The 22,377-nt window shown below is 52.4% G+C and overlaps 5 protein-coding genes across 5 annotated transcripts; 3 read left to right on the top strand and 2 right to left on the bottom strand.

The window, feature by feature from the left end:
• Positions 1–56: 56 nt before the first annotated feature.
• Positions 57–2,352, bottom strand: SETTUDRAFT_163616 (uncharacterized protein). The gene is made up of 4 exons (XM_008029136.1): positions 1,949–2,352; positions 1,439–1,859; positions 1,232–1,351; positions 57–1,155 (listed from the first exon to the last, which is right to left on the bottom strand). Exons 1-4 carry the CDS (start codon positions 2,330–2,332, stop codon positions 236–238), a joined length of 1,845 nt encoding a protein of 614 aa, XP_008027327.1. The 5' UTR covers positions 2,333–2,352; the 3' UTR covers positions 57–235.
• Positions 2,353–3,573: 1,221 nt separating this feature from the next.
• SETTUDRAFT_163615 (uncharacterized protein) lies at positions 3,574–4,101 on the top strand. Its single transcript, XM_008029135.1, has one exon. The coding sequence runs from the start codon at positions 3,713–3,715 to the stop codon at positions 3,905–3,907; it is 195 nt and encodes a 64-aa protein (XP_008027326.1). The 5' UTR covers positions 3,574–3,712; the 3' UTR covers positions 3,908–4,101.
• Positions 4,102–5,905: 1,804 nt separating this feature from the next.
• Positions 5,906–7,979, bottom strand: SETTUDRAFT_163614 (uncharacterized protein). Its single transcript, XM_008029134.1, has 2 exons — positions 7,500–7,979; positions 5,906–7,357 (listed from the first exon to the last, which is right to left on the bottom strand). The coding sequence occupies exons 1-2, from the start codon at positions 7,863–7,865 to the stop codon at positions 6,122–6,124; spliced, it is 1,602 nt and encodes a 533-aa protein (XP_008027325.1). The 5' UTR covers positions 7,866–7,979; the 3' UTR covers positions 5,906–6,121.
• Positions 7,980–8,179: 200 nt separating this feature from the next.
• Positions 8,180–16,978, top strand: SETTUDRAFT_42006 (uncharacterized protein; the record flags this gene model as incomplete). The annotated part of the gene is made up of 6 exons (XM_008028889.1): positions 8,180–8,398; positions 9,116–11,567; positions 11,615–12,508; positions 12,556–16,658; positions 16,706–16,888; positions 16,946–16,978. The coding sequence occupies 6 exons, from the start codon at positions 8,180–8,182 to the stop codon at positions 16,976–16,978; spliced, it is 7,884 nt and encodes a 2,627-aa protein (XP_008027080.1).
• Positions 16,979–18,188: 1,210 nt separating this feature from the next.
• On the top strand, positions 18,189–20,936 carry SETTUDRAFT_179403 (uncharacterized protein; the record flags this gene model as incomplete). The annotated part of the gene is made up of 5 exons (XM_008029133.1): positions 18,189–18,285; positions 18,350–18,375; positions 18,578–19,002; positions 19,053–19,835; positions 19,883–20,936. The coding sequence occupies exons 1-5, from the start codon at positions 18,219–18,221 to the stop codon at positions 20,934–20,936; spliced, it is 2,355 nt and encodes a 784-aa protein (XP_008027324.1). The 5' UTR covers positions 18,189–18,218.
• Positions 20,937–22,377: the final 1,441 nt, after the last annotated feature.

Below are 22,377 nucleotides of genomic sequence, written 5' to 3'. Positions count from 1 at the left end.
ACTATGCGTATGTTGCCTGCATGGGATGGACCTAATCAACGCTTGTGCGACGTCAAGTGGGGGCTTATGTCACTTTCGATCTGCTATTATCGATTGAAAATCTATTTCCCTATTTGTTCCACGTAGAATGCTGCACGCATCCATACGCTGCACCAAAATTAACATTCTACCAGATTATGATAGACCAGTAATAGTACATTCACCACACTCACACACATCTACTCCCAGCGTCTCTCTACCCTTTCCTATACGTCACCAACAGCACAATGGCCACGACCTGGGGTATAATACCAAAAAGAAGAATAGCCCAATACAGCACAACAGCCCGGCTTCCCCTCGTCGACCCAATGTACAGCGCAGTCCCCAGCTGCAGCGGCAACGGTATAAGAATCATAATGTCTCTCGCCAGCATGACGGCGCTCGTAACCGACGCCCCGATACACACCAGCATACCCAGAATAGACCACTTGTGTCTGTTGAGCCACGTGGGGACGCCGCCCCATTCCCGGGCTGCCTCGCCGTGGGAGAGCAGTGGCGCTGCATACGAAATCGAGCCGCCGCGTAACTCGACGGTGACGCGGTGCCGCAGCGCTTCTTCGGTAAACGCAGGAGTAGTTTGCACGCTCGTCGTACTAGCAGTAGTAGTGACGTCGCCCTTGGCCTTTCCCTCATAAGTATCAGTATGAGTATCATGCACACCCTGGCTGCGCATGGCATCCGCCAGCTCCAGCACCGCAACATGGTCGCCCGCCACATGCGTCCTGCCGCGCCGCTTCATGGTGCTGTGTGCACTCAGCCACATGGCGTATATCCCTACCGACCAGACCACACTCAGAACCAGCACGACGAACAGCTGCACAAAGGCAAAGCCCCACTGGTAATTCGGAACCGCCTGGCACGTGCCCCGCTCTGATATGGCGGCGCGCGTGTACGTCGTGTTGGCGTAGGCCCAGCGGAGCTGTGCGACATCTGCGAATGCAGGCTTTGTTGTTGTTGTTGCTGCTGTGTTTTGCTTGGGCGTCAGGAGGAGTGCGTTGGTGGATGCGTCGGATGAGAGGTAGAAAGTGGAGATGTTGAGGACCGGGGGTGCGAGATCAATGCCCATGAAGGTTGAGTTGACGTTGGATTTCCCATTGAGACCGTACTTGCTGACGTCTGGGTTTGGAGGGTTAGCTTAGCCTGAGGGAGCAATTCTTTTTTTTTGGTGAGAGAGATTAGGAGTGAAACGTACAGCTTGATACGTTGGATTGCACGTAGCAGTCTTCGGCTTGGTATCCTGGAGCACGCGTACTGAAGCATTTGGTGGTTCCGATGCTCGTCTTGAATACGGTGGGCTGGCCTGAAGAAAAAGCTGGTGATGGAACTGTTAGCTTTTTTTTTCTTTCTCTTTTTGCGTCTTTGTGTTATGGGGGGAAAACAAGCCCTCGTTCAAACGTACCATCTGGAACCGCAGAATCCGTCACGAGATAGTCGCCCCCCTGCCCGATTCTCTCGCCGTCGTGGATGACGAAAAACGCATAGTCCATGGAGGCGAATGGCACAAGGTTGCCGTTGGTCGTGTTGACAAACGCAACGACGTTGGCTTTGTACCCGGCCATGGCGCCAGCGAGCGTGGGATAAATCAGCGTAAACACCATGGCGTAGATCATAAACACCATGGCCAGTTTCGAATGCAATCCATGGCGAGTGCAAAAATCCATGACCAGGTGGGGAATCGCCTTTGGCACAGAGGTTCGCATGAAAATGGCGCGGTACGTTCTGAAGGTGACGGGCGTAACTTCCATGGATGTTGTGACATAGTTTGCGAAAACGCACCATGATGTGTACACGAGGATAGCTTGGCCTACGCGTCCAACTACCTTTTTTCAGGGGGGGGGGTTCGTTAGTTTAGTTTCGTAGAGGTGCTTCCCGCCCGTCAGTGGACAGTGAGTGGACTTGTCAAACGTACAATGCCCCATGCTACATCGATAACTTTTGCTTGCGTAAACGTCAACGGCCCGTACGCCAACGTAATCTCGGAGAAGCCTGAGCGAGAGAAATAGCGGTATGACGAAGGATCTACCGAAAAGGATCCATCGGGAAGACAAGCTCGATAGTCACCGAGATATAGCCTGCCGGTCGAACTCAATGTGCTGAGCCCGTACAGTAGCCCGCCGAACCAGATTGTGGCGAGCAACCAGATTCCACAGCCTTTCCAGCGTTTGCGGAAATCAATGGCTGCTTGCCGGTGACTGCGGCGCCATGCGTTGGGCGAGCGTGTTGCTTTTGCGCTGGCGGCAAACGGGTCGGATGCTGTGTCGTTGGACTCCAGTGCTGGTGACTGGAACGTCATGGTGTGTGGCCAGGGAGCGAAGGCTATTTTGATTGGTTTGGGCGTGAAACAGTACCAGAAGAAAAGGGTGTTCTGGCTATAAGAAGATCAAGGGGAAAGGCAGTTCATATCTAACTTACCACGTCGTTGAAAAGAAATCAAACAGCGTTAGTCCCCGTGCAGCTGGATGAAATGTCTGCATTTCTTGTCAGGAGGTGTGGGTGAGATTTTAGTGGTATTTCGTGCCCTTGGGGTTGTAGGGGCCAAGTTAGGCGTCCCAGTCTATCTTCCAACGGCTAGTGCACAAGTGGCGATTATCCAGCTGTGTTCATAGCCGGTTTCCAAGGCTGTCTGGAGGAGCTCATTTAGCCAACGGTACAGATACGCACGGTGCTTGAAAACATGGGTCTGCTCTTGTGGCTAGCCCCTGGCCCGTAAGTTGCACCAGCGAGACATAGCCACAGTTGTTGTGAGGCTGAGCAAGTGTAGTAGGACAGTGCCCAGCACGTCCAGCGGGGACGTACTGCGATGGGATTACAGGCTGTGATTATTCCTGTATCGTCGGCACGCAGTTTATTCTTAACAAAAAGCCGTATCGTAGATGCACCTTTACTGTTGAATGTAGATGTACTATAGATACAGCTTGGGCGTGGTGAGTAATACCCTTTAGGTCTAGCTTTATCCTAAAGCAGTAAAAAATAGGGCAACAGGCTCTTTACCATGCACCGATCACGTAACAGCTTGCTGTCACGTAGTTCATCTTACTTTGAACTATGCTGCTTTTAAAGAAGGTTCGCCCTAAAGAGATATAGAACACAATGCTTGGGCTGTAATCACCGCGTACTTGTACAGTTTGTACCGAAGGTAACGCACCCCCACAGTAGTCTGAATACGGCATGCACGTTGGACACACTGGCAGGGGGCAGGGTGCTAGGTATGCATTAGTTGGCCTGGACCTTTGCCAGGCTGTGAGCACCTTGGTGGTAAGTAATGCTATTGGGTAGAACTGCCGGCTTTATTTCGGAGCGGTTCAAGACTGTGGCGCTGGCCTCGTTAAGTTTTTTTTAATAGCACATGTGTGATATAGTGCTGTATACCAAGGGTCAAGGGTCTCAGCTGTTAACATGCTTAGCCTCATTTGACAGGATGCGAAAGTAAAACATCTATAAATGGCGTCCGTCTCGTCACTATGCCCTCTGCTCCCACTTCTTGACATTGATTATCGACATGAGCGAGCTTGGTTTTCAAAAGTCCTGGAGACACAAACTCAGCTGGCCACTCCGCGCACCTTCTCCTTCACGCCCAGCTTTACAAGTAGCCGAAAATTATGATGTGCACGCTCTCAGGGCACTATTCAGGTAAAAACTTAAGCAATACTGCGCCGATTTCTATAGGCATGAGATGCTCGCCATAGTTACGGAAGGTGCTTCTACCACGACTCCCGATGGAGACACTGGACTGGGAAACTGGGTCTGGGGTACATTGCCTTCTCATTGCAGGCCCCAAAAGCAGCTATACATTGATTGTTTCTTGCAGAAACATTCAGAGCTCATGTATGAACTCCTAGCGGGAATGAGAGCAACGAGGATTGAGTGAACTGGAGAAACTAGCGATACAGCCACGTCGCAGAATTTCGTTCACTCATTGCTACAATACAACATACTCCCTACGCGAATACAGTCTTGTTATAGTACTGTATATCTATAACATAGCCATGTCATCCTGTAGACGTAGGTAGCCAAAAGCTGTCCTGCATAAAGGGTCTTAAATCCACAATCAGGTAGCAATAGTTCCAAGCACTTCATACTGTCCTAGTACAAGGTTACGTTCTATTTACTGTCTCCTCCGTCTGCCATACCCTGCAATTCTATATACGATCCAAAGACTTGGTTGACCTAACATTGTATAGCGTTTTGGCTTGGCATCCTATACATATTCTATGGTGAAGAAATATAAGGGAATCTATGTACATACTGTAATGATGGCTCCATTGCAGACCAAGTTAACAGTCTAAAGAATATACATTGTTCTCTGGCGCAGTCCCAACAGAGCATGGAGCGCCTACGGCAGTATTGCCCTACAGAAAGTGCACGTTAGTAAAAGCATGATTATTCTCGATTAATTGAAATCGATGCTTACATTTCTACAAAGCCAAGTGCCTTGTTGAATAATGTCGCAAAATCTGCGGCCCCTGGATACAATTACTGTGCCCTGATTCATGGGTTAGTATACGTGATCTGTTACAGGCGAGGATTTGTAGTGCAGTACGTGGTATGGTGGGACCTCATTTTGGGCACTTGAGAGTGCGAAAAGAGTAGTGAGGACCAGTGAGGATAGCGAGAGCTTCATCGTGTTTACTTGATGAGAAATCGGGTGGTTTAAAAGTAAGAAATCTTGCAGGAAATTGTGTTGTTGTCTTTGCTCAAGAGTGATGGAACTTGTGTCGAGGAACCTGTGGCAGTACCTCTTGTCGGGTATTTGTACGATTATTCGTAGCTGCAAAACCCATAACAATTTAGGCTAGCAAATAGAAAGAGCATAGTAAGCACTATTGATAACAGAGTCTTTTAGGAAGGGTTGTAGCGAACTAGTTAGATATTGCTATGTTACTGGTAAAGCGGCATCTCTAACCACAAGTAACAGATCAGGTGATCCTTTGAAGGACTCTGCTTAGAGAGCTCGCGCAAGGGTATACTGTAAATGTGTTTAATGCTCACCTATCTGATGTCAGTTATAGAGGAACAAACTGTAGGAGAGAAACAGCACCTCACACAACATAGTAGCGTACACTCTAGCAGAAAAGCAGCACGACACTATTACGCCTCGCACCTACTCCACTATAAGCAAGCATTACGCAACACAAGACGGCGGCAACATTTCCGAGTCGTGTCTCATACCCAACATGGCAGCATGACGACTCTCTATGCCGCAAATGACTCAAACCCGTAAGCTGGAGCCACGAATTCCTGGTCTGTTTGCAACTCGACCCATTTCCCGCGAGTAAAGGGAAACACAGGAGCATTGCATTGTCCGACAGAAACACTCAACGGAACTGTGGTAGCATGCAAGCACAAACAAAAACATATCGTGGAACAGGTGACGTTATGTGATAGCCTACTACTAATAGCCTTATCTGTATAGGTTTTACCTTTCTGCGCTTTGTGCAAATAGCTTATGTTGCCTATTTGACTAAATATAGTAATCAGAGCTATCTAGCAGATTTATCTTCGCTCTTTGAAGGAGTTTTACATAGAGATTAAAGTGTCTACGCAGCTGCCTCTTAGCTGAATTAAAGATCCGCTACCCTAATAATACTAGTGTGCTGTGTTGGTTGATGGAAATTATGCACTAAATCCATGCACTAGCGTCGTCATGGTGATAACACCCCTGTCTTTCAGGCCACGTCCTGCACCGGTGTAGACAATGAGGCAAAATAGTACACGCGTTCAGTTTCAAAACAGGCAGCCGCCAAGACGGAGACGGGATAGCCTCCGTGTCAGGAAATCACGTGCTTTGTGGCAATAATCGCGTGCTACGCGTTGAAGCCACCATGGTCCATCACAGTCGCGTCAAGTCGAGAAAACAACATCATGCTATGGAGATAAGAAGATTCATTTCCAGATATCTAGTCCATCTCGTTGTACGTTTCGTATCCGAACCCATCCAGTAGCATACAGTTACATCAAATTGTGCCCAATGAAATATGAAAACATACGCGCCGTATCACCATTCGACGCCTGTTCCCAAATCATCCCGTGCCATGTAGAAGTAGATCACGTCTGAACGTGTGAATTATAACCATCTTGCCATTTAGTGGCTAGCGAGGCGCTCCTTGACCTCCTTGAACATCTCGCTCATCTCCTCGGCGATGAAGTCCTCGATCTCAGCCTCGAGTTCCTGGAGCTTACCTCCAACACGGTGAGTCTTGCGGCCAGCAGACTCCTTGGCCTTCTCGAAGTCCTCCTCAAGCTCGGAGAGAGATGGGATGGTGATGGTGAACTCAGACTCCTTCTGCTCCTTGGCAGCCTTCTTGACCGTGTAGCCGCCCTTCTCAACAATCTCAGAGTAGTTGGACGAGCCACCACCGTTCCAGGCGAGGACGTTGGCGGTGTTGCTGGGCACGTCAGAGAGAGCACCAACGGTGCCAATAGCGATCAAGTTAGCCTTGAGCTTCTTGGGGGTGATGTCGGCAACAGCGTAAGCAGAGTCCTTGGCAGGCTGAAGAGACAGCATGTAGGCAAGGAGACCAGCAATGTGAGGCGAGGCCATCGAGGTACCAGAGATGGTGTTGGTGGCGTGCTCAGAGCCGATCCAAGTGGAGAGAATGTTGAGACCAGGGGCAAAGATGTCGTTGCACTTTCCGTAGTTGGAGAAGTAGGCACGCTCATCGAGAAGAGTGGAGGCACCGACGGTGACGGCGTTCTCAGCCGCAGCAGGGGAGTAGTTGCACGAGTCGGCGTTGTCGTTACCGGCAGCCACGGCGAAGTGGAGGCCAGCGTCGACGGCGGCGTTGACAGCCATGTCGAGGGTGGTGGACTTGCCACCTCCCAAGCTCATGTTGGCAGTGCTGCCCTTGAAGCCCTTCTTCTTGCCGTTCTTGGCAGCCTGGACAGTCTCGAGATGAGACTTGGCCGCGAACTCAACGCCCTTGACGACATCGGACATGGTGCCCGAGCCGTTGGAGCGGAGCACCTTGACGGCGTACACGTGTGCCTTCTTGGCAACACCGTACTTCTTACCGGCAGCCGTGCCCGAGCAGTGGGTGCCGTGGCCGTTGCCATCCTCGTCGGAGTCACCGTTGGGGATGGTCTTGCCCCACTTGGCACGACCCTCAAAGTCGACGTGCTTGGTGTTTGTGCCAGTGTCGATGACATAGATGTCAACACCCTCACCGCCGTCGGCGGCGTAGAGGTACTTGTTCCAGGTGCCGAAGCTCAGCGAGTCGCGGTGCGAGATACGGGCAAGACCCCAGGGGGAGTTCTTCTCGATCTCGGGCTCCTCGCCGCCGAGCGTGTGGACCTCCGAGTCGCGTTCGATGTAGTCAACCTGTCCACTTGTTAGCGCCAAGTCCCCTGCAGGTACCACGACCCAGTACACGTCACGTGCGTGACCCGGGTTGGCTGGGGGAGCCAAGGCGGTCAGCGCCGCACCGACGCGGCGCTGCTGCCTCGGCGGAAATGGAACTTACATCAGGGTGGTTACGGATCGCCTCGAGGGTCTCGTCGTCAAAATGACCCGAGTAGCCCTTCATGCCGGTCATCTCGTATGTGTGCTTGAGGCCAGCAAAGACCTCGCTGGTCACAGGCAGGTCCGTGGAGCGCTTTCGCAGCTCCATGCGCTCCTGTGAGTTCTTGGAGTGGACGCTCTGGACCCAGTCGTGGTGCTTGGAGGCATCCTTGACGTGCTTCTTGAACACGACCATGTAGCTGTTGGGCACCTCCTTGGCCGTCGTCGACGACAGGACGGGAGCCGAGTCCTTGTGGATCGTCTCTGTCGAGAAGGTGGGCGACGCTGCGGCCAGGGCCGGTAGCGCGGCGATCAGGCTGTACCTCATGGTTGCGGGTGGGCTCGCACAGCGAGGATTGCGGAAGACAAGCCTGGGGGGGTTTGGGGACAAGAAGGGGGGAGCGACAAAGGGGGGAGCGACAAAGGGGGGAGAGGGAGGAGGATGGGAGGAGGATGGGGGAGAGCTGGGGATAGCTACGGCGATGGAGCTCTTATCAGGGCGGCCGAGGTGCATTGACCCACCCATTCATGACGCACCTGACCTGGAGCTTGAGCACCGCCCGTGAGGCTGGGGCAGCGCTAGGCCGCATGCGGAGGGGATGCACGCGCTCGCGTATCAGATGGCGCCTGCGCCGTATCAAGATGGCGGAGCGCGACGCTGCTGGGCAACGCTCTCTCGAGCAGGAGCCTCAGCAGACTATCGACGCCCCCCATGCGGCGCAGGGCGCTGCTCTGGCTCTGGAGCACATGGGGCGAGGGCGGCGAGGCGTCGGCGGCCGTCAGAAGTTCGTCGGCGAGGCTGCGGAGCTCGGCTATCTGGTTGTTCATGGGCGGGAGTTTGGAGGCGGCCGTCGACGACCTGTGCGGCCGGGTGGTGGCCATGTTCAGGCGAGGCCGCTGCTGGGGGCGTTGGTGGGCGGAGGAGGTGGCGGGGCGGTAGAAAGTGCAATCATGTCTCCCGGGCCCCGCGTGCGCACATGAGGCGTGGATGCAGGCCGGGCGGGACAGGCGAGGGTTGAGAGATTGACGTCGTCTCTCGCCAGGGCCGGTGCGTCGCGTATCAGGCGCTGGTGTTGCTAAAACAGATGGTGGAGCTTGGACTCTGCTGGTTGTGTGAGCTACCCTGCCCTGCCCTTACCCCAGGCAGCCGCCGCGCGGTGGAGCCGACAGCAACTCGACAGCAGTGTGTGTTAGTGCACGAGTGCGCGCGGATAGCGAGCGGCAATGGCCAGCCCGCATGCCCGCGAGGGGTTGATATGATAAACAGCGCGTTTGCCTCGCACGCGGGCCTCGAGGGGCACTGCTGACGACACGGCCTCGACCCGCCTGGCTGGGCGGCCTAGACGGAGAGGCCCTTGGGCGGGCGATGCTGGCTGGCTGCTGGGGGGTTTGCAGTGGCCGTCAGCACGCCGCCGCCGCCGTCGCCGCCGCCGCCGCCTCAGTTGCCGCTTGGGGCAGCCTTCTCTGGGGGGGTGGCAGACATGGCCGACGTGCCGCTGGGACGGGGGCGGGGACGGGGACTGGGACGGCTTGAGGCGCCAGCTGCTCATAGAATCAAACAACCAAACCCACACAAAGGATGCCTTTCGCCATGTCCGCGGCTTCGAGACGCTGCTCGTCACCCTCCGCTCGCTCTCGGGCTTCTACAAGCCGGCTGAGCTGGCCGCCCCCGACCGCATCGACTTCTTCGAGGTGATCAAGGCAGCGCTCGATGTGCTGTCAGACGCACTCAACGAGCATGCCGGTAACAGGCGCTTCTTTGCGAAGCGGGTCGAGCAGGGCGGTTGGAATGCATTGGAGCAGGCCCTGGGCAGCACGGGCATCTTTGGCGGTCAGTCCCAGAGCAAGCGTGATGATGCGGGGCAGGAGCAGCTCTTCGGCACCCTCTTCGCCTTTGCAGTGGGCGAAGAGGCAATGACAAGGATATTCAGGGACGTCGATAAGAAGATGGAAGAGGCACAGCCCGACCAAGACGAGGCTCCCGCACCACACGGCGGCGAGCAGCCCGCCGACATTGTCGTGTCTAGCCCACGGTCCGTGTACAGCGACGCCGAGATAGATGTCGAGTCATTGCGCGCCCAGGTACGCGCCATCTTCAGCGGGAATGAAGTGCTGCAGAACCCAGACATCATGCCCACCATCTTCCACTTCTGGCAGGGCTTGTCGGGCAAGGATGTCCCGGGCACGCGCTCTAAACCACTTTCCCTTTCGGTACTCCTTGCCATTCTTGAGATGACTGCGCTGTCCTCGTACAATAAAGCTGCTCTGCATGTCACGGGCGTATTGAGCTCAATACTACCTCTGCTTTTCGAAAACAAGTGCGCTCCCATAGAAGCCGGCCTGCTGCAAGATCTGGCCAACGATTTGGTGCAATATGGCATCAACAAGCTCGACGACGCCTACTACCTCTTCCGCAAGGCTGCGTCTTCGGAAAAGGCGGCCGAGTTTCTCTTACGCGGCATGCGCTCGTCGCGCGACCCGCCATTCATCCAATTCGATCTGTCGTTGCACGGCTTCAGCGCAGTTGAACTCCCAGATATCGGCCGGCCGTTTCCGCCCGTCTCCCCCGGGGCCGGCTACACATTTGCTGCATGGGTGCGAGTCGACAAGTTTGACACTGACTGCCACACTACACTATTCGGAGCGTATGACGACACACAAACGTGTTTCCTCATGGCATACCTGGAGCGGGATACCCGCTGCTTCATTTTGCAGACTTACATGGGGCATTCGTCGGGCGTTATTCCCAGTGTACGGTTCAAAAAGGCCCCGCGGTTTGAAGAGGGCAGATGGTACCACATTGCGGTTGTCCATCGAAGAGCCAAGGCCATTGGCATGGGCCCTGCCAAAGCATCCCTTTTCGTGGATGGTGAGTTTACCGAGACCATGAAAGCGCACTACCCATCGCACCCCCCAGTGCTAGACAGTAGCCAGGAGAGCTTTGCCTCGATGTCTTCCAGCATCTCCAAGCACCATATTCTCGCATTCCTAGGAACACCACGGAATCTCGCGCCTCGACTAGGAAGGAACGTCATCTCTTCAAAGCTGTCAGTCGCTTCATTCCATCTTTTTTCCGAGCCACTGTCGGACGAGCTGATTGCTGTGTATCATAAACTTGGCCCACGCTACTGTGGAAACTTTCAAGACAAGCTTGGGTCTTTCCAAACCTACAGAACTTCTGCTGAGCTTCATGTTCACAATGAGATACTTCACCCGGGGAGAGAAGAGCGCTCAGATATTGTGGCGGCGATCCGAGCACCTGCAAGCCATCTCATGTCCGAGTCCAAGATCATACTGAGCTTTTCGCCTAATTCTGTCATGGACGATGACGACAGAAATTCCATCGATGAGTCTCAGCTGATTCGGTCGCTGTCGCGAGAAGCAGCCAAAACCCTTCACAAGTACACCAGGATGCATAGCACGCCAATCATTATCAACGCTGCTGTTCCGTCTGTAAATGATGCCTTGACACAGCCACGGGGGTTTGGACTGCTGTCTGGCGACCCCGTCGTTGTTGTTCCCCAATCGCTCGATGATGCAATCTGGCGAGTTGGGGGGTGTGTTGCTGTTGGCTTAAAGCTGGTGCAATCCGCCCAAACCCTGCAAAGCATGCTCCGTGCCGTCAACATACTACTAGAGGCTGTTGGAGGCAACTGGCGCAATTGTGAAGCCATGGAGCAGCGCAACGGGTTTGCGGTTCTGGCCGAAGTCTTGCGCCAGAAGATTGGATTCACCATGGGTGGGTTGGTAACACGGAATCCTTCATCACTTGATGTTACACAGGACGAGTGTGAAGCATTCGTTCTGCAGCTGCTGCGAGTCATTCTTCGATTTGTTGGATATGATGAGGAGCAGCCGACTGAGTCGCTCATCATCAATCCACTCGCGTACAGAGTCCTTCTGGTCGACTTGGAAATCTGGCGCCGAGCTACTTCCTTGGAGATTCAGAAACTCTACTACTCGCAATTTGTCCAATTTGCCCGGGGCAGCAAACACCATCACTACAATGCGAAGCGCTTTCATAGAATACGTAGGTACGGTTGCCAGATATGTTGATCACTAGCTAATATGCTCAAGGTGTGGTCAAGCGCCTCACAGACGCTCTCAAGGGAGAAAGGTTCACCCCGCAGACCTTCAAACTCTTTCTTGATGCTTTCAGGACTCTCTTGTTAATCAATTTCAACGGGGAGAATGCGAGATCACTTTCTCTTTTTGTTACGTATGCACTGCATGACAGTCGTGCGTCTTATGGGAAGCGACCGCTGCGCCCAAGAGTAAGCGCTGTTCGTCTTCGGAAAAATACGTCACCTGCATTGGCACCAGACGCTACACCACGGTCAAGAAGTCCAGCTCAAAAAGGCGCGGATACGCCGCCATTGTCTCTGCCAGATTTAGGCATTGCTATTCTCAACCTCCTAGCAGAACTGCTGTGTGACCCTCACAACCCGAACGAGGTAGTACGCTTTGCAAAGAACGTCACCGGCAAATGGCTCCTTTACCTCCTCGCTGAACCTGATCAGCGGGTCGTCACTCTCGGTGCAAAGATTCTAGCCCGATTGCTTGTGCTCAATGGAACGCATTATGTCAAGAAGTTTGCGGACAAGACAGGCGGATTCATCCTCATGAAGAACAGACTGCGCCACTGGTGGAACACTCCGGGCATCTGGACCATATGCTTTGCCGTCCTGTTTGGGCGCGACGTGGCAACTATAGACTTTGAGCGTGATTTCGATGTCTTCAATCTGGTCGATATCTTCATCGCTCATTCACCCCAGTCTGAGCTAAGGATCTGCTACCCGGAAGTTTTTCCTGTAATCACAGCAATGCTAGAGACAGGACTACGAGCCATTGTGCGCGATCGCGATCTGGCTCGGACGGACAACAATACTCCCAAACAGGAAAACGGTGAAGGCACCGTCACTCGAGGCCGACGCAGAACGATGTCGCTGAATGCCAAGCAGCCGACCGTCGGTATGTACAGGCTTGCCAACCTATGTCATCAGCACTAACTACTTCAGACTTACGCGCGCCCCAGACCGACCGCTTGAACGACTATGCTGTTGTTTTGAACTCCGCCATCCAATTCCTGTCTGAACTGCACTCTCGCGCTGAAGGGTTCCGTGACTATGCGAACACATCTAATTATGTTCAAGAGTTGTTGTTCGTTCTGTACCCGGTGATTGTGACGTCTGACAGTGTGAGCGCAGAGACGGAGCTGCTTTCAAGAGGCTCAGCGTTGACGTTTGAGGGCCAGGACGTCGTGATACAGCCACTTTCCAAAGCCAATGGAAACGAAGCTCCCGTGATTCGCACCACTCACGCTGACGCATCACCTGCACCTTCTTCTCGCCGCGTGCTGCCTCTTCGTAGAGCATCATCTTTTGTGCTCGTATCGGCAGATAAGAAGAAGGTTGCTCAACAGCCTTCTCTGAACCCTATCCTCTCCTCAAGGACGACTCCCCCTATGCCGCTAAAGGTGGGCAGTACGGTAGTTGAGGCTATGCTGGAGGTCATTCTGGATGTCTTCAAGGACCAAATATTCACACGCAAAGACTTCCCTGGCTTGGGGTTATTCTTGAAAACACCCCCAGGATTCCAAGAACACCAGGCATATTTCGAATCATACATTCTACGACAGACTATGCTGTCCGCGAGGAACGCACTGCAACTTGACCAACAGCTTTTGCATGAGCCTCGGGTTCTTACGAATCTCTCACGGTTTGTCCAGCACGTGTCTGAAGCCGTCTTCGAAGGGTGGTTCCTCGAAGGTGCAGAGCCTTTACTCGACTTTGCTGGTTTTCTTTTGGAATATTTGGAGCGCCCCGACATTGCGGCCATCAAATCCGTCAGACTTTGCACGCAAGCTATTCAGTCAATTCGCACCACTTTCTTGAAAGTTGCTCTTCTCCGGCTAGCCGACCCAGACGAATCCGAAGGCGGAGTAAGCACCACCGCAGTGATTGAGAAGATGGTATATTGGCAGCCGATCATCTTGTCGTCTGCTAACAACGAGACTTTCTCATTGAAGATGATTTGTTATCTACTGTACTCGCAACTGTCCTCGGAACACATGACAGTACGCCTTGCAGCGGCGAGCTTCTGGAGGTTGTTAATGGTTCAGAAGCCCCACGAAACATCCATGATACTAGCCGATGCGATTCATGGAGACACCAAGGACCTATACGATGGTTTCCAGAAGCTTGTCGAATTAGACAATGAGACTTTCCTCGAGTGGCTTGACAATAACAAGGCAGAAATGGATCGATTCTTCTTCGGCTCAATGACTAAATCATGGGAAGATTATGTCCATGGCCAGAACAAGAAGACTGAAGAGACTTCACAGAGACGCGTTGCTAAGCGCAAGGAAAAGCTAAAACAGTGGCAATCTGACGAGCTTACTGCTGAGAATGTCTGGAATCACCACGAGAACTCAACAAACCACTGGCGGTCGAACATACATGCTTCAGAACGAATCAAGCACCAGCGTGTTCTTCAGGATCAGCAAGACAATGCTACCTTTATGGCAACAGTTTTAGCCAAGCTGGATCATCAACTAAAAGGTCCATGTGGTCTGTTTGAGAACAGCCCTCCTGCCCGATGGCGGCTTGATGAAACTGAAGGTCGTGACCGAAAGCGTTTGCGCATCATTGTCGACAACACGAGCCGAGATCAAAGCTATCAGCCCAAACGCAAAGACACTGACCCGCGGGATCGACTCAAACTCGACACCACTGTGCCTGCCATTACGGCTAAAGAAGCTGTGGGCATTACCCCCGTTGGCGGGCGGTCAGCTAGATCATTATCTGGAGCCAGTGCATCGGGCGACCACGCAGACGACGCAGAGTCGGGTAGTGACGACGACTTTGAAATGGTTGAAGCCATGTATGAGGATGAAGATGGCTTCGAGGATAAGAATCGGAAAGTCATGCGCAGTCTTAATCGTGGAGACCAAGTCCAATATGTCTGCAATATTTCCCGAGTAGTTGGTCTCGAAGCCATAGAAGGTCTTCTCATCGTGGGGAAAGACTGTCTCTACCTGCTAGATGACTTTTTCCAAAGATCTGACGGCGAAATTGTGCGCGTCTGGCAGGCACCGCCCGATGAGCGTGATCCATACGTGCAAGTCATTGCTGGCAAAGAGGCAGTGACGAACCGTCGCCCACCACCCAGAAGTCAGGAAGAGGCAGTGCGGAATTGGAAGTGGACCGAAGTCATCAGCATCTCAAAGCGGCGCTTCCTCCACCGTGATGTGGGCATCGAAATCTTCTTCGACGACGGACGCAGCTACCTTCTCACAGCCATCTCTGCACAAGCCCGGAACGACATACATTCCCGTGTTCTTCAACGAGCGTCACATGTAGCAAACCCTGACAAGCTCGGCAACTCTGAAATCTCGTGGCGGCTCGATTCCTTGCGCAACCCCGAAGAGGCGCCTCAGACGCTTGGGTCACGCTTCGTATCTGCATTTGGTTCGGCTTCGTCACATCCAGCAACGAAGAAGTGGCTCAAAGGAGAAATGTCCAACTTCCATTACCTCATGTTCGTCAACACGCTCGCCGGGAGGACCTTCAACGACCTCACCCAATATCCAGTGTTCCCTTGGGTACTCTCGAATTACCACAGTGAAGAGCTGGACCTGAGCGATCCGAGCAACTTTCGGGATCTCCGGAAGCCTATCGGTATTCAAGATCCCAAACAGGAACATCTGATCAGAGAAAGGTTCAGTTCTTTTGCAGAGATGGGCGATGCCAGCCATGCCTTTCATTACGGGACTCACTACTCGTCTGCCATGACCGTGGCATCTTATCTCATGCGCCTTCAGCCTTTTAGTGCAGCATTTTTCCTTATTCAAGGCGGCACGTGGGATCATGCTGATCGCATGTTCTACTCGATTCAGAACGTATGGGAGTCGGTATCAGCTAAGAACATGGCTGACGTACGCGAGCTTACGCCCGAGTTCTATTTTCTTCCGGATTTTCTGACAAACGTGAATGGGTACAATTTCGGGCTGCGTTCCGACGGCTCCGCTATTGACGACGTGAAATTGCCTCCGTGGGCCAAGGGCGATCCTGCAATTTTCATCGCCAAGCAGCGCGAGGCTTTGGAGAGCCCCTACGTCAGCCAGAACCTGCACCACTGGATCGACTTGATCTTTGGATACAAACAGCGCGGTGAGGCTGCTATTGAGGCTGCGAACGTGTTCCACTACATGACCTATCAGGGTGCAATCGATCTGGACTCGATCACCGACGAGAAAGAACGAGCGCAAAAGATTAGTGTTATCAATAATTTTGGACAAACGCCTCCGCAAGTCTTCCAGAGACCACATCCCCAAAAGGACAATGTCACTCGGCCCACTCGGCTCGATACGTCTGCAGAGAGTCTGCATCGGGTGCCGGGCACACTTCTAGAAGCTCATGACCGCATCTCATCTCTCAACTATACCAGCAAGAGCGATAGGTTGCTGTGCTCAGCGCCATTCCGCCACAACATACCTCCCCACCACGATCGGTACATGGAGTGGGGCTTCACAGACGGTAGCGTTCGCTTTTATGATTCAAGCTCAAAGAAGCTGATTGGATTATTTGAACACTTACACTCGGGCCAATTGACAACGTCGCACTTTGTGGATGGCCGAACGCTGATCACAGCAGGAACGGATTGTACCCTCGCCATTTGGAATGTTAACAAAGGCGATCGAGGCCGTATTGAGCTTCAGAACGCCACTACGCTCTTCGGCCACAAGTCGCCTGTCATGACAATTGCTGCCAGTCGCGCTGTCTCTGCATTCTTGTCCGCTTCACTTGATGGGCGCGTGTTCCTCTGGGACCTTAACCGCAACGAATTCGTACGCGAGCTAGCCCTTGGTGCGCAGCAAAAGCGGAACCCGGTACCGGTGCAAGCGGCCAAGATCAATAGTGTGACGGGCAATATTGTCCTTGCCTGCGGAAACCGGTTGATTGTCTCGACACTCAATGGCACCATACTGCTCGACGAAGACATTTGCGATAGTGAAGATGATACAGACTACATTACAACGGTGGCAGTCTACGAAGGTGTTGGCAACGAGTGGTGTGAACGGGAACTCATCTTTACCGGACATCGAAGAGGAGTGGTGAAGGTATGCAGTTCCTCATCTCGCATCATACAACTACTAACGTGATTCAGATTTTCCACCTGGTTCCAACACCTCCAACCATGACAGTGTCCGCCAAGCCGGCCAAATGGTCTGCCAATCTTATCAATGTCCTGAACCATGGCGATCCTGTGATGATGGCGCAAGCAGCGCCCATAACGTGTATATTACCAATGCCTCACCATGTTTACACGGGCGACGAGGACGGCAGAGTGGTATGTAGTATATGCTCATTCTTTGCGCATGACATCAGTGCTAACATGTTGTTACAGTATGAATGGGATTGCGTGCACCGGCAACATTAAGATTTGTGGATCGATCAATGCCATGAGAGGGACTGGAAATCGAATGCAAGACGTAACTAGCATGTGGATTAGGACTTTCAAGCATTTGATGGCGTTCTCGCATGTCCTTGGCTTCGCCAAGCATGACGAACTGTAAAAAAAAATACTTTGGTAAATGTTAGTTTTTTTGAATGCCGATTTTGTTCCATGCATTTTCCGCTCAATGGTCCAATGAAAGAGTCAGGCATTAAATAATGGTTATGCAAGCCTTGCTCTCTGTATTGGAACCAATGACAAGGCAAGCCGGGATAAAGGAAGATTTTACGCCTTTGGGAATAGTGGCGAGTGGGGTATTAGTGCTTGGTAAGGCTGGTTGAACATGTCTAACAAGTGTCATTGAGTGTTTGAGACCGCCTTGTGAACCGGCACTCTGGATCTTGCGTTGGCATGCGTGGTCGTCCAATTGTGAGCAATTGGCGTGTGCTTGTTGTTGTTCTCTTGTATGACGCGCGTTGCTTCTCGACCAGGCTACGTGGCTGTGGCTGCTGTCATCCGTGTCTATTCGGCTCGTCGGTATGAATCAGGCCAGGCCGTGGTCATAGTGTTTATGCTCAGGAAGCCTTTGCTGCTTATATGGTCCCTGATGCCGGCTATTGCCTGGGGATGCGCTGTGCGTGTTGTGTGGAAAGTGTGCACATGTACATACATCTTGGCGACAATAGCTTGTAAGCAAACACTTGAGAGCGTGGTACATGTATGTAATCGGTCCATGTAGCCGGTGCTCGCCATGCTCAGACTAGATTGATCGAGTCACACAGCATGAAGCAAGATGGCAGTCAACGACGCAGAATGAAGATGTGTAGAGGTGGTGGAGATGCTGCATCGTGGAGTGGCCAGGCGTAGTGTCGATGGTTCGTTGGACTCCGGAACCCGTCCAAGAGCAGCGCGTGACAAACCGGTGAGGAGGTGGTGTATAGGAGAGCACCGGGCGTCTACCTTGTATCATGGTACATGTTGTAGCTATACTGACTAAGACCAAACAAGACGCACCTTGCCGCAAGTGGTTAGCAGGCGCGCCTGAGCATACCGCGTCTTGTCCCAACAGAGCATGACCTCACTGCCAAGCCGCGTGCTATGAGCCAATCCGCGGTTTTGCGCACGTCATATTTTGCCTTAAGTCTGGACCGTGTCCCGCTCATCGCCCTCTGCAACCACGCAGCCCAGAGGATGCGACAATCCGGGGCGACAATCCGAACTATACATGGACTCGCCGGAAACTCCCGCGCCGCCAGATAGTGCGACTAAGAAGCGCAGACGGCCGATCAACGGTATGTCCCATGGATCCTGCGAGCTTTCAGTGTTATCAAGCAGTGACTAACAGCACCTGGACAGCCTGTGCAACTTGCCGTGCGCGAAAGGTAGGTCTTTATTGTTTGCTTGCTTCAACGTCTCTTTCTTTTTCGCCTGTTCGCGTTGTGCATGGCGACGTGGGTGCGAGGCGCAAAAGTAACCACCATGTCGTCCGCGGCCACGATGCGGTGACCCGATGATTTGGGCCAGGGACACTCAGCAACGCAAAAAGACATGATAAATGACCCAAAGAGGCTGACATATTCACAGGTCAAGTGCGATGAGCGCCCAAATGGCTGTCTCAACTGCGAGAGGTTGCAGCTGGACTGTGTACAGAATGGCGGTGTCTCGGCCGCAGCAAGGAGATCGAACACAGCTTACGAGCCAGTAGTCGGAATCAAGCGGAAGCGGACGTTTAGGTCTTGCGTGCCTTGTAGAGACTCCAAGGTCAAATGCTCTGGCGAACGCCCGACGTGCACGAGATGCCAGCAACGCCGGACAACGTGTGTGTATGATGCAGAGCACAACGAGCCGGCCTGGGTGCAGAGCATCGGCACTCCTGCCTCAGTGCCGCGAATGAGCTCAATGATGGTATCTCCTCATGTCCCCCAGCCCTCTCCCACCAGCCTCAACATGTTCGGGTCGCTGTCGAGCGACGATCCTAGCGTAGCGGGGTGCCCGCCAGGGTTATTATGGTGAGTCGGGCAGCAACGTGTGAGGATACCCATACTGAAGAAGCACATAGGTTGTTCGCTAAGCAGCTGCCACCCAGAAACAAACTTCATGCCTTGCTAGATGCGTATTTTAACAATGTCCATCCTATCCGGGTCTTTGCCTTCGAACACAAGCCCTCGTTTATTCGAATGTTGGACGAAGGTCAACTGGTGGATACCTCGGACCAGGCACTCTTGCACATCATGTGTGCACTGGGCGCCCGATTCTACGCCCTCGACTATAATGAGTCGTACGCGCCCTTAACCAAAGACTTGGTACAGTCGGCTGGAACCCAATGGGCCAAGGCTGCCGAAGAGATGTTCTTTGCCGACTACAGCACCATATCGATTACTAAACTCAAGGTTTTAGTCCTTCTTCACGACCAAGAAGCAAGAAATGGCAACTATGCTGGATCGTTTCTTCTTACTGGTCTGGTTATACGTATGGCGCATGCTTTGCAATTGAACAATGAAGTGGCGCCAGACATACTTTGCAAAGAGCTTGGAGGAAGTCCCAACGAGGTATCTGTCAGAGAGTCACGGCGAAGGCTGATGTGGGCGTGCTACATGATCGATGTCTGGGCTGGTAGCGGCGTCGATCACCTCACTATACTCAATGAAAAGGATCTCAAGATCCAGCTTCCTTGCAACGAGCGACAGTTTTCACTACAGATACCGTGTGTTACTGAGCGGCTCGAAAAAGGTACACTGCTGGATCTTGTGCCCCAGGAGGACATCCCAGAGAAGCCAGCGGATAATCTTGGCATGGCAGCGTACTACGTACGCATTGTTAGCATATGGCGAAGAGTCCTGCGGTAAGTCACGCTATCAGTGTTGAAGTGTCCAGTGCTAATTCTGCCAGCTTTGTCAAGCACATGGACGAAGAGCAGCCCCCATGGCTCCCGGGCTCAGGATTTGCAAACTTGATTGGTGACATACAATCGTGGAAGCAGAGCCTGCCATCCTGGCTAGACTTTTCGGCGGATAACATCTACATTCGACGCGAATCGAACCAGCTAGGTGCTCTTCTTCTCATCCATTGCATGTATCACCATGTCATGTGCGACGTGCATCGAATTGCCCTCCCTGACCTTTTCAAAAATCAGGAGCCGTTTGTTTTTCCTTCGGACCGCCAGTCCTTTGTGAGCCACTTGCAAGACGTCTGCTTCGAGCATGCCCAGCGCATGTCGGTTTTGGTCTCACACATCCTCCAGCATGGTGTCAAGCACTTTGCAGACTCAATTTTGCCTTCCTTTGTCTACAACAGTAACCGGATCATGCTCTATTACATTGCTAGGATCTTGGACGTATCCAAAGCTGATACTGGAACCGTCATTGCACGTACCGTCGAGCTAGTACAGTACAACAACCGCGCGCTACGCGAGATGGCCCTCATCTACCCGCTCGCCGAGTCCTTGTGCATCACGTCGGAGCGCTGGCTAGAGACGGTGCGAGATAGTCTTGCCCGTGGCCATTCTGCCGACTACATTGCACCCCAAGACCCGTCTGAGAACGAAGCGCGCCGCATTGTCGGAGCCCCTCCCCCAATGGAAGGCACTCCCCGGCAGCGCAACACGACTGTCTCCCTGGTGCCGCCCGTAGAAGAGATACTGTCCGCCACGTCGCCCTCGACTCTCCGCACAGCAACAACCCGGTATCCCTTCCCAGCGCCGGCCTCTGACGAACTAGCATCTCCCGTGAAGTCAGGGCATTGCATGAATACCCACACAGACCACCAAATCGAAACCATGTATTCTTCCCCAAATGCGCCCACTGCCTTTGAGCAGCCCATGTTCAATCTCGACGATTTGCAGAATTTCTTCGGCTGGGAGGCGAGTGATGACGAGAATGCCCAGACAACTGGTTTCGAGGGCTTTGGTCCTTTGGGTTGGGCAAATAACTTTTCAATCATGTGAGATGTCGGGCGGGATCATGCTTTGGCTTTTTTTTCACGTAGAAGAAAGTGACGGCTTCTGGAGATTTGAGAGATGCGCCCCTGATGTAATTAGATACCATTGTCTTGGAGATATTGAGCCAGTAATGACAGTCATGAATGCAATTACTGGGAAAGCAAGAGATTTTAATGTTATGGTTGTACTTGGAGATTTATGAATTCTTGCATGCCAACGTCGTAAAAACCAGTGTAGTAGGCGCGGACGCTGTCCAGCTATGCATTCTTCGTATATCATTGCTTCGTAATCCTAACGTAACATACCGCATTCAAGATGATAAGTTTGGTCCTGGTTGTGATGAAACACAGTAGCAATCACATCCACCATTCGGGTTCGCCCATGCTGACTGAAACACATATTCAACCGAACGACTGCACTACACCAACATTAGCAATCCTTTGTAAATACAATTCCAGAATAGCTGATTAGAACTTACGAATTTACATACACCTGCTGCACAATACCAAGTATCACTTGCGTTGCAATTTCCGGGTGTCTATTGATAGCTTGCGTTAGTAGTTGTTATCGTAGTATTAACCAAACTACCATGTTTGTTTGTTTGTTTGAAAAAACCTACACCCCAGTCTGTGTCTGCTGAATAGCAGAATCTGTTCTCTACCTTACCAGCCACTAGGCCTGAGAGTAGAGGCACAAGAAACAGGCTTGAAAAGCGCATTGTGCCTTTTATGTGACTTGGCGTAAGTAAGTCAGTAGCAATCTCGATAACCCAAGTTAAGGGGGTGAAAAAAAAATTCAAAATTCAAAATCAGAGAGACACGCTTCGGTTTGTGAGAAAAAAAAGGTTTTTGAGGGAATTTAGTTGAACTGTTATCTGCGTTGTTTTTTTTTAGTCTGCTTTATGAAAAAGTAGAATCGGGCTTTATGCGGTTAACTAGCCCCACCACAAAGTGCGCGCGACCACAAAGTGCGCGCGCGCCTTACAACCACCTCAACCTCAACGCGTCGTATCCCCACCACCATGGCTAATATTGAGGCTGCGCTTGCAGCTATTAATGCCCTAGGACCTGATGAGCCTTTTTTGTATACAGATATTGCAAAAAAATATAGTGTTGTTCGATCTACGCTTACCCGAAGACACCAAGGCCTACACGCCTCACGCGCGATAGGTGGCCAAAAACGGCAGCTCCTCCACCCACAGCAGGAGCAGGCCCTAATCGCCTATATCAATCGACTAACAGATAGAGGCTTACCACCTACTTAGCCAATGATACGCAATTTTGCCTCACAGATCGCCAAGACTGAGGTTGGAGTACACTGGGCTAGTCGCTTCGTCCAGCGCTATCCTGATCAACTTACCTCAAGGTGGGCAAAAGGCCTTAATAACTGTCGCCACAAAGCAGATTCAAGAAGCAAATACAACCTCTACTTTAGCCTCCTACGCGAT

The sequence above is a fragment of the Exserohilum turcica genome (assembly GCF_000359705.1).
Source record: "Exserohilum turcica Et28A unplaced genomic scaffold SETTUscaffold_3, whole genome shotgun sequence".
NCBI classification, from domain to species: Eukaryota; Fungi; Ascomycota; class Dothideomycetes; order Pleosporales; family Pleosporaceae; genus Exserohilum; species Exserohilum turcicum.
The sequence above is the reverse complement of the archived record's forward strand: the minus strand, read 5'-3'. Positions and strand labels throughout refer to the sequence as shown.

Coding starts and splice junctions, on each gene's coding strand:
- SETTUDRAFT_163616 (XM_008029136.1), bottom strand. CDS start 2,332: ATGACGTTCCAGTCACCAGCACTGGAGTCCAACGACACAGCATCCGAC. Junction 1,860..1,948: donor TCGATGTAGCATGGGGCATT/GTACGTTTGACA, acceptor CCCTGAAAAAAG/GTAGTTGGACGCGTAGGCCA. Junction 1,352..1,438: donor GGATTCTGCGGTTCCAGATG/GTACGTTTGAAC, acceptor TTCCATCACCAG/CTTTTTCTTCAGGCCAGCCC.
- SETTUDRAFT_163615 (XM_008029135.1), top strand. CDS start 3,713: ATGCTCGCCATAGTTACGGAAGGTGCTTCTACCACGACTCCCGATGGA.
- SETTUDRAFT_163614 (XM_008029134.1), bottom strand. CDS start 7,865: ATGAGGTACAGCCTGATCGCCGCGCTACCGGCCCTGGCCGCAGCGTCG. Junction 7,358..7,499: donor CGATCCGTAACCACCCTGAT/GTAAGTTCCATT, acceptor ACAAGTGGACAG/GTTGACTACATCGAACGCGA.